The following is a 15,995-nucleotide window of genomic DNA, read 5'->3' on the forward strand; positions in this document are numbered from 1 at the left end:
GTTCTTTCTCAAAAACCCAGTTTCTTAACCTATTTTAAAGACTAAGATTTCATCTTGCATCAGCACCCTCATTAATAAACACTTTTAGCAGGCACACATCCAATGACTGTGGTGAGAGAACTTTTATGTATAGTGCCCGTTCCTAAAAGGCTTACAGCCTGAGAAAATGAGATCACAAACAGGAGTAAAATAGCACACACCAAATAAGTGGCACCCGCAATCAGTGCTGGCTATAAGGAGCTCCGTGAGCGAGAGGCTTTTATGAAGCTACAGCTGTTTCAACTATTCGTGTTAGCCATGGAGCCCACAGGCATGCGGGTAAACCTAAGTCAACATCACAGAAATAGGTGCAAAACCACTTTCCTCTACAAACTGCCTGTAGTGTGCCAGGCATTGTGCTTAACGCGCTGTAGGTGCTCAAAACACGGAGTGATACTAGCCAAAACGTACTGAGTACCTACTGTCACGCATTTGAAGCACTTTATATAGACTATCTCCTTTAGTTTTCACAGCCCTGAAGCAATTCTTCTTCTTATTCCTACCTTTTGGATGAGGAAACTGAGGACTGGAGAGGCTGAGTAGCTTGCCTAGAGTAAGACAGCCAGAAGTGGTACGGCAGAGACGTGAACCTCGGCAGTCTGACCCCAGCATCTACGTTCTTCACCGCTGGGGCTTTGAGAGACTGAAAATCCCCCAACTAAGTTTTTGCTGCTGGGCTCCCTCCTCTTAACCTGATTTAAACTCAGTACTGACTTGAACTGGTTCTAAAACGTTTCTATTGTCTCTAAGATTTTGGAAATTTGGAATTTCTTCCTTTTTCACAAGATGGAACTAAAAGTTAATTTACCTGAAAATTCAAACATCTACTTACATTATGAATTACAACCATTTCCAAACCGGAGATCCTAAGTCCCCAAGTGACACGTGTTGTTACATACATGTGCAGGATTTTTGTAACACCAGTGACCAAACTGTTTTTATCTTTTGTTTCTAAGCAGTATACAACTTTTGACATCCAAGGAGATTCTTGGATCTGACTCGGCTACACTAATGGGATCCAGAAATGGGAGAATCGGGCAAAAAATCTGTCACAAAGTAGAATTCCTAGATCACCCTGAATTAGCTAGATCGAGGGGACAACAGTATGCAGCCAAATCCATAGCCCAGAAAAAGCAATCTAAATTAAAAACCTCATGAAGGAAAGAAGAAAAAAACTTCCTAAAGAAATAAGACTATATATAAATCACCAAAGTAGCTTATCAGAACATTCAAAGAATATTAACTATGATATAAATGTCTACTTTACTGAGAAGCTCTTTTACCTTCTGACTCAATATTTAATCATCTATACAGATAAGCTAATAATGGCACAAGTGTGTAAGAAAAAAATAAACGTTAATCTCCTAGAGACCTCAACACCCTTAAAACAAGAGTAAACTACAGCTGTACTGACAGTAGTAACAATGTCATTTGAAGGATGAAGCAACTAAACGGGTTTAAGAACCACGCTGCTACTGACGTTTTAAGACTAAGAAAGTCTCCTTCGAGGACTTGTTCAGAACACTTGTAGCATGTACAGTGAAAATTACTTCCTTTTTATGCTAAACCTCTAACTAAAAATGAAATGCATACCAAGTATAACTAGTATTCAAAAAGAATCTTTAAAATTTTATTTTAGAATTGTAATGTTTCTCCTTATATTCCAAGGCTTGAAAAAATTACCCAACCTCTTAACTGCTTCTCTCTCTTACTGAAGAGAAAGAGAAATCTGAAAATTTCTGCTTCATGAATTAAACTCTTTAGACCACAACTCAGTAATGCAAAAATACAAAAGCCTAATACCTGAATTATAGATGTAGGTGTCAAATTATAGAGTATAAGCTGGAAAACTTATATTGATCTTGACAATGTCAAACTTACAATACAAATTTATTCAATAAATATTTACTGAAACAGTAATAAAGGATGAATCAAATTTGGTAGAAGCACCATGTCAATTCATATCAGGCAAAGCATTTTTACCTAATGGATATAATAAGAAATACTTAAAAGAAGAAGCTTTTACACTAATACCTTTCCACTAGAAATTTTGGATACCAAATAAGACAATTCACTGGTGTCCAAAAGAAATTGGAACTAGTAAAAACAGTTCTAAACACGGTTATCAACATAGTAAAAATTTCAGATATGTAGCACCTATAGTTAATTTTTATAGAGACAATACTGAGTTGTGGTTTTTTTTTTTAATACAGTTAGTATAGTAGTTCAAGGAAGGATTCCAATGACCTTTTATGCGTAAGAAAGCAACCTCAAGCTAACCTTTGCAATGAAGGTAAGTCTGAAAGCTACAGGCTGAAAAGTATAGAAATGGAAAATGTATTCTCTATTATATTTTATTTTAGACAGCCTTTTTAAAAACCAAAATCATTACTTACCGACTTTGTTCTTTCCTTTGTTTTATTAACTGAACGAGTTCCTTGTCAAAATAATCTTCTTCTTCTTCTTCTCCCTTTCCATCGTCTTCTCTATCCTGGGCATCAACATTATCTTTGTGCAACTGGCTAGAAATGTGCTTTGCATATGCAGAAAGACCCACTTCTGTGACCCCGCACACTCGGCACTCATGACTACTGTCCCTAGGGAAAGAGGGAGATGAGGGACATTCAATTCTCCCCACTGGCATGGCCCACTCAACAGATCTCTTCCAGTTTCCTCTGAAAAACACCGCACACTTTGGCACAGTGAAAGATTAGTGCTAATCAACTTCAATGCTCCTTTCATCACTTTTAGTAAATTTGTTCAAAAGTTATTTTTGAAATGATTTTAAGATTCTTTTCCAGCAATCAAGAGGCAGTACACTTCAGAATAATGTAGTTTAGGAGGAGAAATCTTCTTGAATTGCTGTACTTAAAATCTTGCCAGAGGAAACATGGTGAAAGGGGAGGCAGGGCAGGGGGCTCAGAGCAAACAGAAGTTGCTCTAGAGCACACCCATGGTGCCAGGGGCACTCAGGAGCCTGGTCACAGCGCGGACATTTTATCTCAGGCTCAAGAGCTTTCTCCCAGGGAAAGTTAAGGGGTGGAGAAAAGAGCAGGCTGCCTAGCCAATCCCAATGTGGTAGCTAAATCGGAACAGCGGGAGCTCTGCCTGGAATGTGAAGATTCCGGACCCCAGGGCAAAGGATAGGAGTAGTCTCAGCAAACTTTTTTGGTCTGGATGATACATGTGACCTACATTCTGCTTCAGAAGGGCTTATTTAAAAGGGAATGGAAAGCATTTCAGTTGTAGGAAGTTAACAGCTGTGCTAGGCAAATGGTTTTTCTCAAATTTCAGAAAATGCAAGTTTGGAGAGAAGCAAAGCCAAGTTCTTAGTTCAGAAAGAAACTGAGCACGTTTTTTTTCCTTTTACTTTACGCAGTCAATGGTAAATCTCATACTAGGCCAGTTTAAGAAACCAAAACCTTGAACCAACACCCAGAGCTGTAGTAGATGAATAATTTAACAGCTTTTTTAGCTTCCTGAAATCCCTTGATTGGTTCAGCTGTCTATGTAGCCACTGATGAGAAACATCTAAACACCATGGCCACAAGTGTAATGAATGGACAGTAACAGCCATTCAATAACGGCTCAATGGGCTAACTCTGTATCACTTGTCTTGGGTTTATACTAGTGATATTTTTGCATTTCCTATGCCAATCTATTATCCATTCATATATTTATTTATTTTACAAACAGGAGCTTATTACCATGTATATCCCAGGTATACATGAGAGACACCCAGGAAAAATGAGTAACTCTCCTAGGTAACCTAAGACACCAACTTAAATACCATCTTCAGCTAAAGGCAAAAGAAAGAAAAGCAGGAAGGAGGAACAGTTAAGGGAGGTAACCAGGAAAAGCAAGGAAAACAATGGTAAGGGTAGTTATGTAGACTTTAAGTTGGTGCTTTCTCCACTAATAAAATTCCCAATGCCAATCTTAAAAAAAAAATCAACACAAAAAGACATGCTGTCTTATAAGACAGACAAAGACACACATACACACATGTACAACACTGTTCCATCCTCCCCTCACATATATCTATAAAGACAGGGTGGAATTCATATCAATTAACCAGAAGAGAACCTCAAAACTGAGCACTTCATTTACCAAAATTGTTTTCTATTACAGACCACCTGAACATTCATTAAAAAACAACAACAACAACAACAACAACAAAACAACCTTGCGGAATACCTAATAAATTCTGGGCATCATGCTAACTAAGTAGAAATAATGCCCAGTAAATTAAAAGTATTTCCCCTTGTAAGAATCGTGGAAAACACCTCAGAAAAATGGAGAAAATTCCTAAGTTTTTACTTTTTTTGAATTTTGTAACCTCAAATGCTCTGGACACAATACAGTCTCTGACATTAAGATTCATTTTAATGGGTTCTGACCAGGTTCCCTGAAAAATCTCATTACCTTATTATCCTGTATATCAATATTCTAATTCCTTCCAATCCTCCAAAAAGCTTAAATCAATTCTTTCACTGAGCATTTTCCACTAAAGAATAATCCTCAAATTCCTCCAGTTTGCCAAGGATACCCCTACTCTTCTCTCAAAATTACGGTAGCTCATACAAAGTGTCAACTTGTAGCAGAAATCAAGCCTCTTCTCATGGCAACACAAAAAGAAGTTAAAAATATGTAAGCATAAATCTGTCCAGCATTGGAAGAGTGTGAAAACTGCAACTAACCTAGAATACATAGTTTAAACTATCATAAAACTTCAATCATATTTGTGGTGAGCACAGCGTAAGTGTAGAGGTGTTGTATCATTATGTCTTACTCCTAAAACTAATGTAACACTGTGTCAACTATACTTCAGTTAAAAAAAATTTTTTTAATTTAAAACATAAAGTTAAAAAGAAAATTCAAATCAACTGAATTTTCTGGTTAGAAAATCTTTTGAGCTTTAAATTCTCTAAAACTATGGAAAATGTTTTAGTCCACCTTTCTACATAAAAACTTATAAAACACTAAACTGTATATTGTAGTACCAAGGACATCTTTCCTAAAGGCATTCTTAAATAAAATTTCTGCTTATACCCTTATTTCTAAAATGCAGAGAATTTTTCTCATGTTCAAGCTATTAAGAGTCCTCTCTTTACAGATAGAACTGGAAGACCACACTGTTTAAAATATTAAGGAACGCAGTGTAGACAGTATTTAACTCTGTTAAAAATAAACATCCATAATCATAAACCCACACACTTTGTAATCCCCAAAGCACAGGCATATGTTGCATATGTAACAAATATTCAAACACAGATTTTTAAAACATATGTGCTTTCCTTCTAAGAAAGGGTATTAACCATAGTTCTAAAGTTATATTTAATAGAAAAACACCTAAAGAGATCCTGCCCACAAGGGTAGAGGCAGTAACAAAAAAGCACTAAAAACAAACTATCCAAAACCAAAAATTCCTAAAATTTTCCTATAAATGAATTCTAGTTTAAAAAGAGAGCGAGAGAGAGAGAATCTTTACAAGAAACTTCAAAATGAGGGGTGCCTGGGTGGCTCAGTTGGTTAAGTGTCTGCCTTCGGCTCAGGTCATGATCCTGGAGTCCTGGGATTGAGCCCCACGGCTGGCTCCCTGCTCAGTGGGGGGTCCGCTTCTCCCTCGCCCTCTGCCCCTCCCACTGCTCCTTCTCTCTCTGTCTCTCTCTCACTCACTCTCTCAAATAAATAAATTAAAAAAAATTTTTTTTAAAAAGAAACGTCAAAAGAGAAAAGAGAGGATCCACATTTATCTAGGGAAAGAACGGGTTAGGACAACCACATCTCTTAAAAATGTGAGTGTGTCTGTGTCTGGAGGAAAGCATATTACCCGTTTTACATACAAGAGGCATTCATGCTTCTACATATGATGTTAGGGAAACCACATTATTTAAAAACTTAATGGCAAATTAAATAATATTTTAATGATGCTATTTTCCAATTCTCTATCAATAACCAGTTAAAATACTTACTACTTTGTATAACTATATAAAGTAATTGCTGGGGAGAACTTGTACTACTTCACTTCTTGACTAATAAAGGCAAAAACTGTCCTCAGGACATTTAAAGGAGGGCCCAAATTAACTTCATCCTGTTACCACACAATTTCCTCTCATGTGTGGAAGGCAAAGCCTTAAGATATTCTCCCCATGAGCTTTTCTTTATTAAGCATGCTCTAACAGCTGGTTGATAAATAAAGGTTTGAGCCCTTTTAATAGCATTTATCTGTAGAAATAGGCCACACATCTGAGTAAGTATACTGGGAAAAAAGAGAGAAATGTTCCAGATGTCCAAAATTGTGAACCAAATAAGAAAGTTTCTTATTGAACATAATAAAAAAAAATAAATTTAAATTAATTATTATTAAAATAAAAAGAAAGCTTCTTTTCAAATTGGTATTCAAAACCTAAAAAATATGCTCTTTAAATTTCTTAACCAGATCACAGCTAAAAATTAGAGTGATACAAATATAAAGGAAACAGAAAGCTTTAACATCAGAAAGCCAGGAATTAAACATGAATTCCACAGAAAATAATCACAAACTGATTGAGAGGAAGGAAGAATGACGACCAATAACTACATGTCCCTACGGTACAAACTAGTGATCACAGTCTGTCACTACAGTAAATGCTCCAAGTAAGTAAATGATTTTTGAGATTTTGTTTTTTATAGTTTTGTCATTTGTTTTTCCTTGCTACCTGCTTTGCCTTTGCCCTTATAATTTATTACAGGCTAGGAGACCATATAAAACTTGTTGGCTCTGCACCTAAACTATGAATAAGTAAGTACTAAGGTGTTTCCCTCTAAATAAAATGAGTTTGGATGCTAAGGCGGACACTTTTATTGTCAGCTTGGAGGCTTCTAAATGCTTTCTCCTCGATCATTTGACTATGCTCCAAATAACTGAAAATGATACACAAAGTCTCCAAGGCACAGTTAAGTTGATGGGTGGAAGAGAGGAAAAAAGTTACTGAACAATAAATATAGGGCATGTAGTTCAGTAACGCAAATAAGACAAGACCAAATGTGTCTATATAGAAACGTTAAGTCTATGTATACCCACAGAACGAGGTTTGGGTAAGATATGGACCGAACTGTTGGCTTTCCTGGAGGAAGGGAGCAGGGCTGGGGCATGTAGGCCTGAGAGGACTTCTACCTTTTTTACTTTTTACAATTAATTCTGTATTCATTATGAACATGAATCTTAAGTAATCAAAAAATTTTTTAACGTTTTAAATAGCTGTTTAGTGGATGTATGAAGAAAATAAGGCATTAATCTTGGAATAAAAGTGGCTTCTTTCCTAATGACTAGATTTACTGACCTCATATGTTTCATTTGATTCATAATATAGTCACATGGCAGGTAAATAGCCCAGAAAAAGGTGAATTCCAACAGGAAGTCTACTGGAAATGTGATTAAGTAATTAAGATAATACCCATTTAGAGAATCAAAGGTTGACTCTATTTCATAGGTTTCCAATGATAATGAGTTAAAGATCATATGTATGCAAGGTATTATGACAAGGATTCTCCACACTAAATCTGAATGAAAGACTCTTTTATGTTGCTGCTAAGACCTAACCTTCCTATAGTAAGAAACTGAGACCATGGAAAAATTCCACAAATATGCTAAACAGATGCTAAAAGTTTACTAACATATTAATTTGCCCACACCATATAAAAATGTATTATTTTAAATACAAATAACGTAAAATGACTTAGTCTGGCCTCACGATTAAAGCTTGTATCTATTATTCATGCAATAAGATAAAATCATTATTTCTCAGTTCCCCAATGTTTCTCTGTTCCATACTATCTCCAAACCTCAAATTCAAGTCAAAAACATCAAAAAAAAAAAAAAAACCATAGATGGAAAAAAAAAAGACATGGAATATATACATATGCTACATTTAATTTTTTAAAGGTGCTTATTAGACTTTCTTTAAATATCTCAAGTTTTGCATCACAAAATAGCATTCTTAGATATTCAAAGTTTGTGCCCTGATTTTATTTACACTAATGAGACTCAGTGCTATTCAGCAGACTTTGGACTTCTCAGACTTTTCCAGTAACACTACAGGTTTCTGCCATGTAATAATTTTTGTAACACAGCTGAGGCAATAACAGAGAGACGTCTTAGTTTCAAGGCTGGTGCACAGGAATGGGAAAACTTCCTAATGAGAGAACTAGCTCATCCTCACCCCCCTCTGTTGCAATCTACTACCTAGAGCTGCAGTGAATTCTCCATATTGGAGATGCACAAAGATTTATCCTTTTGGAATGCCAAACACTACTGTAGTTGTTAATAATTCTAAAAGATTGTTCTATGTCATAGGGCCATATTCATTTATGAAGGATTACTATAAAATAAGCTAACAGACACCCTCAGCACTGAGATCCCCCGACAGTCGCAAGTTGATGGAAGACAGCCGTTCCCATACCTGCCCTTCAGGTTCTCAAGTTCCCTGTGATGCAACATGCTCCGCATGTGTTCGTCCATCTCCTTCAAAATTAAAGAAAGCAGATTAAACTAAGGGAGATTGCTTTGGGAAAAGAAATTCCTCTGCTTTTATTCAATCAACAGCTGGGGTTCAAGTTCTTTGTGTCATTGTTTGTCCTGGTTACCCTTCTCAATTCAATATTGAAATCAGTTCCTCATAGTTCTTTAGTTATGTTTTTGACATTATTTCATTCTTAAATAAAGGAATTTTTAGGAAAAACCTATTTAAATGGCTTTCCAAAAAGATTAGAAAGTATATTGTCTTTAGGGGGCAAAAGATTTAAGAATAAACTATGTGGGTTAAATTCTTTTTTTTTCCCTTTAAATTTTTTTATTGTTATGTTAATCACCATACATTACATCATTAGTTTTTGATGTAGTGTTCCATGATTCCTTGTTTGTGCATAACACCCAGTGCTCCACGCAGAACGTGCCCTCTTTAATACCCATCACCAGGCCAACCCATTCCCCCATCCCCCTCCCCTCTAGAACCCTCAGTTTGTTTTTCAGAGTCCATCGTCTCTCATGGTTCGTCTCCCCCTCCGATTTCCCCCCCTTCATTCTTCCCCTCCTGCTATCTTTTTTTTTTTCTTAACATATATTGCATTATTTGTTTCAGAGGTACAGATCTGTGATTATGTGGGTTAAATTCTATCTCAAAGAATTTACTCGTTATTTTTTTTTTTTTAATTTGAAATCACTTAACTTCTCAACTATCTGGCTACTTTTCTCCATACTTTCCCCACTCAACTAAGAGTTTCTCAAAAATAAGCTAACATTCTTACTCAAGTCTTGGCCAGGGCTTGGCATATGGTTGTCCACATTTGCTGAATGATATATTAATTGTAGGTAGAAGTTATGGATATAACAGAACTTCCCTGTGGTTGATCAGAAGTTTTTTAAAGCTGTTTTGAACACAGCTCAATCACGCCTTCATTGTCACCACCCACTCTTGCCCAATTGATTTGTTTGGTTCTAATGAAATGTCTGAAAATCTACTAGGGCCTCCTGTACCTCCATGCCATCCTTAGTGGGAGGAAAATGAAATCTGTGGGAAGAGTTTCCACTTAAGAACATGCGCACATATACACACACTTCAAAAAGCTGTAAATGTCTATCCTTTTGTCATGCAGGCATATATATAGGCAGCATGCCTGTTCATGTATAAAATAAAATAGAGGGCCACTGGGGCGCCTGGGTGGCTCAGTCAGTTAAGTGTCTGCCTTCAGCTCAGGTCATGGTCTCAGGGTTCTGGGATAGAGCCTGGCATCGGGCTCCCTGCTCCGCGGGGAGCCTGCTTCTCCCCCTCCCTCTGCCTACCGCTCCCCCTGCTTGTGCTCTCTCTCTCCCTCTCTTCTGTAAAAAAAAAAAAAAAAAGCTTAAAAAAATAAAATAAAGGGCTACTATAATTGTTGAGTATTACTATTAACTGTGCCCTGTGTTTAAGTGCCTCAAACATTTCCTCATATGAACTACAAAACACTGCTGAGGGAATATTAGTAATTTCACAAGGATACGAGGATACACAGAAGCTAACTCATTTATTCACCAAGTATTTATCATTGCTTGTTCAATGCCAAACACAGAGCTAGGCATTGAAGGGATAAGTGTGAAAATATTCAGTCTTGCCCTCTCAGAGTCATAGATAATCAAGTGGCGAAACTAGGACTCAGACCCTGACATATCTGACACCAAAGCCAAGGTTTTATATACCACGTCACACTGTAACCATCTAGTGCAGTGAGATTTTTCATCATATACAATTCATTTGTCAAAAAGAATACAACAACCCAATAACCTATTCTTACTTTATCTACTACAGTGTGACAAACAGCTTTGTGATTCCAAACACCTCCTTTAAATGACAATTTTACTGAAGATGACCCATTACTTCCTTCCTATCTCTATAAATGCTTCACTTGGAGGGGACAGCTTTACATGTGACCTCCCCCCCCACCTACAACTGACTGGCCACTAACTAGAATGAACACTTACAGAGCTGAAAGCTGAATCAGATTAGTGACATAATCGCGAATGAAAAAAATCCATGAACAATATAAACACCTGCTCAAATCCCTATGTATCCTTTTGTTCAATCTTTCCTTATATTAGATTTACATATGCCAAATCCTCTTTCTTTGAGCTAAATTTAAGTTGGTTCTTTTTCTTGCAATGAAACCATTCCTGATCAAAACAGCATTCACTGAAATAGGTTATTCTCTGATATAAAAACCCATACTGTCTCCTATTTCAGTTATAAAAATGTTATCATTCAAAATTTGTTTTAGGGCGCCTGGGTGGCTCAGTTGGTTAAGCGAGTGCCTTTGGCTCAGGTCACGATTCCGGAGTCCTGGGATCGAGTCCCACATCAGGCTCCCAGCTCAGCGGGGAGCCTGCTTCTCCCTCTGACCTTCTCCCCTCTCATGCTATTTCTCTCTCTCTAATAAATAAATAAAATCTTTAAAAAAAATTTGTTTTAGGGTGACTTCTGACTGTCTAAAACCCTTCACAAATCTTTTCCTAAATTTACATGCAAAATTCTCTCCCACCCTGCTCTAAGGAATAAATGCAAATAGCATGACAACCTGAGCTTTCAAAATAACTAGGAAAGATCCATGGGTAGTAGGATTAAAGTAATAGCCCCAAATGCTCAGTTACCAAGCTTATTTTTAGTTCTTATAATATTAATCAGTATTATGTTTTTTAAAGAACGGGGAGAGGGGCGCCTGGGTGGCTCAGATGGTTAAGCATCTGCCTTCAGCTCAGGTCATGATCCCAGGGTCCTGGGATCGAGCCCTGCATCGGGCTCCCTGCTCCGCAGAGAGGATGCTCGCTCTCCCTCTGCTTCTCCCCCTGCTCATGTTCTCTCTCTCTCTGTATCTCTGTGTCTCGAATGAATAAATAAATCTTTAAAAAAAAATAAAGAAGGGGGAGAAAGGAAATTTTTTTTTGAAAAGATGTGGCAGTTGAACAAATTTATAAAACAGTGAGTAATACAACAGAATTTTTTTTGTTTAGTGTTTTTAACTCCAGGGTTTCTCACTCAGTCTTTTAATAAATTAATGAACATCCAGCAGGGAGCCTGCTTCTCCCTCTCCCCCCTCCCCCCGTTCATGCTCCCTCTCTCTCTCAAATAAATGAAAAATCTTTTAAAAAATAAATTAGTGAACATCAGAATGCTCAGGGATGTAGTACACAGCTTTCTCCCACACTTACATCACTTTAGAGTCTTTTTCTTCTCCACAGTATATTTGGAGAAATCAGGGTTACACTAGTTTGGGAGACTAGAGGAAAGCACTGCTTCAACGTAAGTTGTTGATAATCGATCTAAAACTCAGTATCAGGGGCGCCTGGGTGGCTCAGTCGGTAAGCATCTGCCTTTGGCTCAGGTCATGATCCCAGGGTCCTGGGATGGAGCCCCAAGTCAGGCTCCCTGCTCTGTGGGGAGCCTGGTTCTCCCTCTTCCTCTGCCCCTCCCCCTGCTTGTGCTCTCTGTGTGTGTCAAATAAATAAATAAAAATCTTTTAAAAAAGTAAAAAAAAATTTATAAATAAATAAAACTCATTATCAGAGCTATCTCTTTCAATTAACCCATTCCACTAATTCCTTAGACCTCATTAACCTTAACACTCAAATCATGTCATTCCCTTGCTTAAAAACCTGTAACTGGCATTTCCTAAGGCAGGAGTGGGTAATCCCAGCTCTTGATTCTTCATTATGATCCATGGAAAAATATGAAGAGATGAAAACATGTTTAAACCAGAGCAGAGGGGCACCTGGGTGGCTCAGTCAGTTAAGCATCTGCCATTGGCTCAGCTCATGATCCCAGGGTCCTGAGACTGAGCCCACCATAAGGCTCCTTGCTCAGCAGAGAGTCTGCTTCTCCCTCTCCCTCTGCCCCTGCTCAGGTGCTCTCTCTCTTGCTCACACTCTCTCTCCCAAATCAATGAAATCGCTAAAAAAATTTTAAAAAGAAAAAAACAAGGATCCTAGGTGATTCTTATTAAATAAACAAACAAACCAGAGTAGAAGAAATGCCAAAAGACTTAAAATGGCAAAATTATGAGCTATCACAAGGCAGGGCTGCTACTCCATGAGAAGTTTGACACCACACCTCTGAGTGTCGGCCTATCCCTCTCACACCTTCTCAATTTCCCATCTCCCCCCAGTCTGAAAGGAGCCATAAGGAAATTTTACTTATTATAAATTTGCATAAACCCTGGTCAAAATTTTGAAAACTAGAAGAGCTCTTTTACTTTTGTAAAAGGCAGCAGCTATATTATTAAACATGATTTTAAAATCTCAACTGATTTTTCCATCACTAACAGAAATCCTAAATAGGAAAAAAAAAAAATTCACCCCAGCCTACTGGATGGATCATAATTGAAACCCTCAGTCTGGCATTCAACACATTTTATAACTGTTTACGTTTAAATTACAAATTATATTGCAGTCCCACTATCCCCAATACAAAACTGTCTTAATCAGGTAAGCCTTCTCATGGATTCCTAGAAATCTTAGACTCCATTCTACCTCTGTATCTCTGTACATGTTGTTATCCCACCTAAAATATCTCTCTTCTATTTCTCTGAAACCATCTTACTCCCAAACATCTTTCCAGGTTCACTCAAACCCTGGCTAACCTAGCTCATGATAAGATAATCTTCCCAGTTCTCCAAATTTTCATTGACAATCCAGCTTAGAAAAGAAATTTCTTAGAAAAAAATTTCTCAGTAGTTATCAGCACTACTTTGAAAGCAAAGGATACAGATAAGAAAAAGCAAAAAAGTGAGACAAATTGCAGCCAATTTCCCTAAGACACAGGTAAAATTCTTTCAGTTCTTAAAAATGTTTTTCTCTGAGCAACATCCCCCCCTTGTGGACATCTAGGGTACTGTTAATGCCATTTCTGCTCTGCAGCACTTTTCACAAAGGCAGAAACAGAATGCAGGTATGGACAACAAATGCTGTATCCTTAGCTCATCAGAAAGTAGTATAACCTCAAATAAACCGAATTTTAAGGTCTTTTCTCTGTAACTGGTTATTGACTAAATTAGTAACTATTTACTGTCAACTTCTGATTATCCTCAAATTTTGGGTAGAGATTTAATAATACAGTTACTGGCTTTATGAGGCACTAAAGAGAAAGAAACCAGTGGAATGAGACTATGATATAGGAAAGAAGCATAAATAAGACACTGTTAAAAGCTTTTACCCATCTACAAATTCCAAAAAGATCAGTCATAAAGCCTCAGATTCTCCCTCTTCTATGTATTACCTTTTTTGAGCTGTACACAATGTGGCACAATATGCATTTTCGTTCTCGTACCATAGTGACCAGATCTGAAGCACTCAACTTCACACCTGCAATGAGGAAGTAACATTTAGTAACCTTTCCCCCCGGATGTCTTCTTAGATCCACCTTAACACAGCTAAAAATCCAAGTCTTGCATCGCCCTCACCTCCACCCTGCTCTTCCCAGCCTTCCCATCTTGGTAAAGGAAAATTCAAGCTTTCCAGGTACCTAGGGCAAAAACTGTGGAAGTCAACCTTGCTCCCTCTTTCTCACCCCGTAGCCTCCCTCATCAGCAAATCTTGTCAGTCCCCCCCCTTGAAATACATCCCAAATCCCACCCCTCACTACTGAGCTCAACTGCCATTTCACAAGCCACCAGCCTACTGACTTGCCTCTCTAGTTCCACTCTTGTGCTCTTCTGTCTGTTCTCAAAACAGCAGCCAAAGATTCTCACAAGATTCTTTTAAAATTTAAGGCAGATCATTTAACTCCTCTGTGCAAAATCTTCTGAGAGATTCCCAACTCACTCACACAACATCCAGTCCTTTGCCATGGGCTACAAAATCTGTTTCCTCTCCCACTCTGACTCCATGCCCCACCTCACTGCCTCTATCACTTCATTCCAGTCACACTGCCCTCCTTGCTAGTCCTCGATCACCCCAGGGCTTCTCCCACCTTAGGGTTTCTACATTTCCTATTTTCTCTGCCTGTAATATGCTTTCTTAAGATGTCTTTATGTTCTCATGGCTCACTCATTTCCATCAGTATCTGAAATGTTGCTTCACCAGGGAGGCCTTTCCTGACCTATACAATGATGTATTTTTTGCTCCCCATTCCTTCTATCCTATTAACCTGCTTAATTTTTTTTTTTGGCTGCAAAAAGCTTTATTGTTTCCATTTGGTGTATGGCTCCGGAAAGGGCTCTAGGGTGGTTAAAAAGCTGCCTAGTGGCTGCAGGGGGAGGCTCAGGAGGAAGGGGCTGCAGGAGGAAGCCCTGACACCAGAAAGATGCCAAAGGGCCCCTCAGAGGCCACTGGGCTCTAGAGGCTCTTAGTCATGCTTGAGGGTGAGCAGATACTTGCCCAGCCCAGCCTGGGGGCCAACCAAGCTGCCGAGATTAGTCAGGTGGTTGCCCATCTTCTAGGTGAGTTTCACCTGCTCATCTAGGAAATGGCTCTCCAAGAAGTCACAGAGATTAGGGTCTGCATGGGCAAAACCCAAGGCATGCACATATAAAAGGGGCCTCATCCAGGTTCTTCTCCAGGATCACAGCATCTCCCAGTGTCCAAGCTTTCACCCCCCCTCATCTAGGGACAGCTTCTACACGTCCTGTCAGAGGGCACAGCCGCCCATGTTTTACATCTTCAGGAGACACTGGGCACCCTCACACTTCTCCTCAGTTAACTGTAGAAGTGCCAGAGCCACAACGTCATGGTCGAAATACAAGCCCAGAGAGAAGGAGGTGTAGGTAGCCCACAGAAATGTGTTTTGGTTTTGTTTTTTTTTAAGTAGGTTCCATGCCCAATGTGGGGCTTGAACTCATGACCCTGAGATCAAGAATCGCATGCTCCACTGGACTGAGCTAGCCAGGCCCCCATGTCCAGAAATGTTTTTAATACTGCTTCAAGTTATTAACCATCAAAGCAAAACAGGAACAAAAAAACTTAAAAGCAACAAAGTCAATGAAAAAGTGTGACTTTCTGGCATAAGCAACAGCTACTGTGGTGTTTTCACATATTCAGTCAACTGAGAACTGAGCACTAAAATACAAACTGTGTTTCTATTTAGTAAAGCCAAAGGCATCAACTCCTAGTAAACAGTCATATAATAAAAATATTCTCCATCAACCTTTTAACCAAAGATTCCCTCTTTTTATTGTTTTCCTTTCACAAGCTCCATGTTTCTAACCTGCATGAATTAAGTAAATTCATTTTCATTTCTGTAAAAAAAAATCAAAAAGTATAACTGCTAGCAAAGCATTTAATCAATTAAGGAAGACCTAATATTTAAGCACTAAGTTGATAGGATTCCAGCCAAAGACAAAGGCATTTTAATTTCTACATCCTTAATCTGGGTTAATATATGATTTCCATTAAGCTTTCTGAAATACATTAGCTCACAGCTTTCTAGATGGCAACCACTGTTCTCCTTAAAGGT

The 15,995-nt window shown here is 38.2% G+C and overlaps 1 protein-coding gene across 4 annotated transcripts in view; it reads right to left on the minus strand.

Moving 5' to 3' along the window:
• Positions 1 to 15,995, minus strand: part of ZNF106 (zinc finger protein 106) — a 70,293-nt gene that overhangs the window by 36,680 nt on the left and 17,618 nt on the right. For all 4 annotated transcript variants that reach the window (XM_027569903.2, XM_027569902.2, XM_027569901.2 and 1 more), the window contains exons 2-4: positions 13,821 to 13,906; positions 8,484 to 8,545; positions 2,436 to 2,636 (exon numbers count right to left, since the gene is read on the minus strand). In XM_027569903.2, the coding sequence (XP_027425704.1) occupies positions 2,436 to 2,636; positions 8,484 to 8,545; positions 13,821 to 13,874 (317 nt within the window). In that variant the 5' untranslated portion in view covers positions 13,875 to 13,906. The remainder of the gene's footprint in view (positions 1 to 2,435; positions 2,637 to 8,483; positions 8,546 to 13,820; positions 13,907 to 15,995) is intronic.

The sequence above is a fragment of the Zalophus californianus genome, chromosome 6 (genome assembly GCF_009762305.2).
Source record: "Zalophus californianus isolate mZalCal1 chromosome 6, mZalCal1.pri.v2, whole genome shotgun sequence".
Taxonomy (NCBI): domain Eukaryota; kingdom Metazoa; phylum Chordata; class Mammalia; order Carnivora; family Otariidae; genus Zalophus; species Zalophus californianus.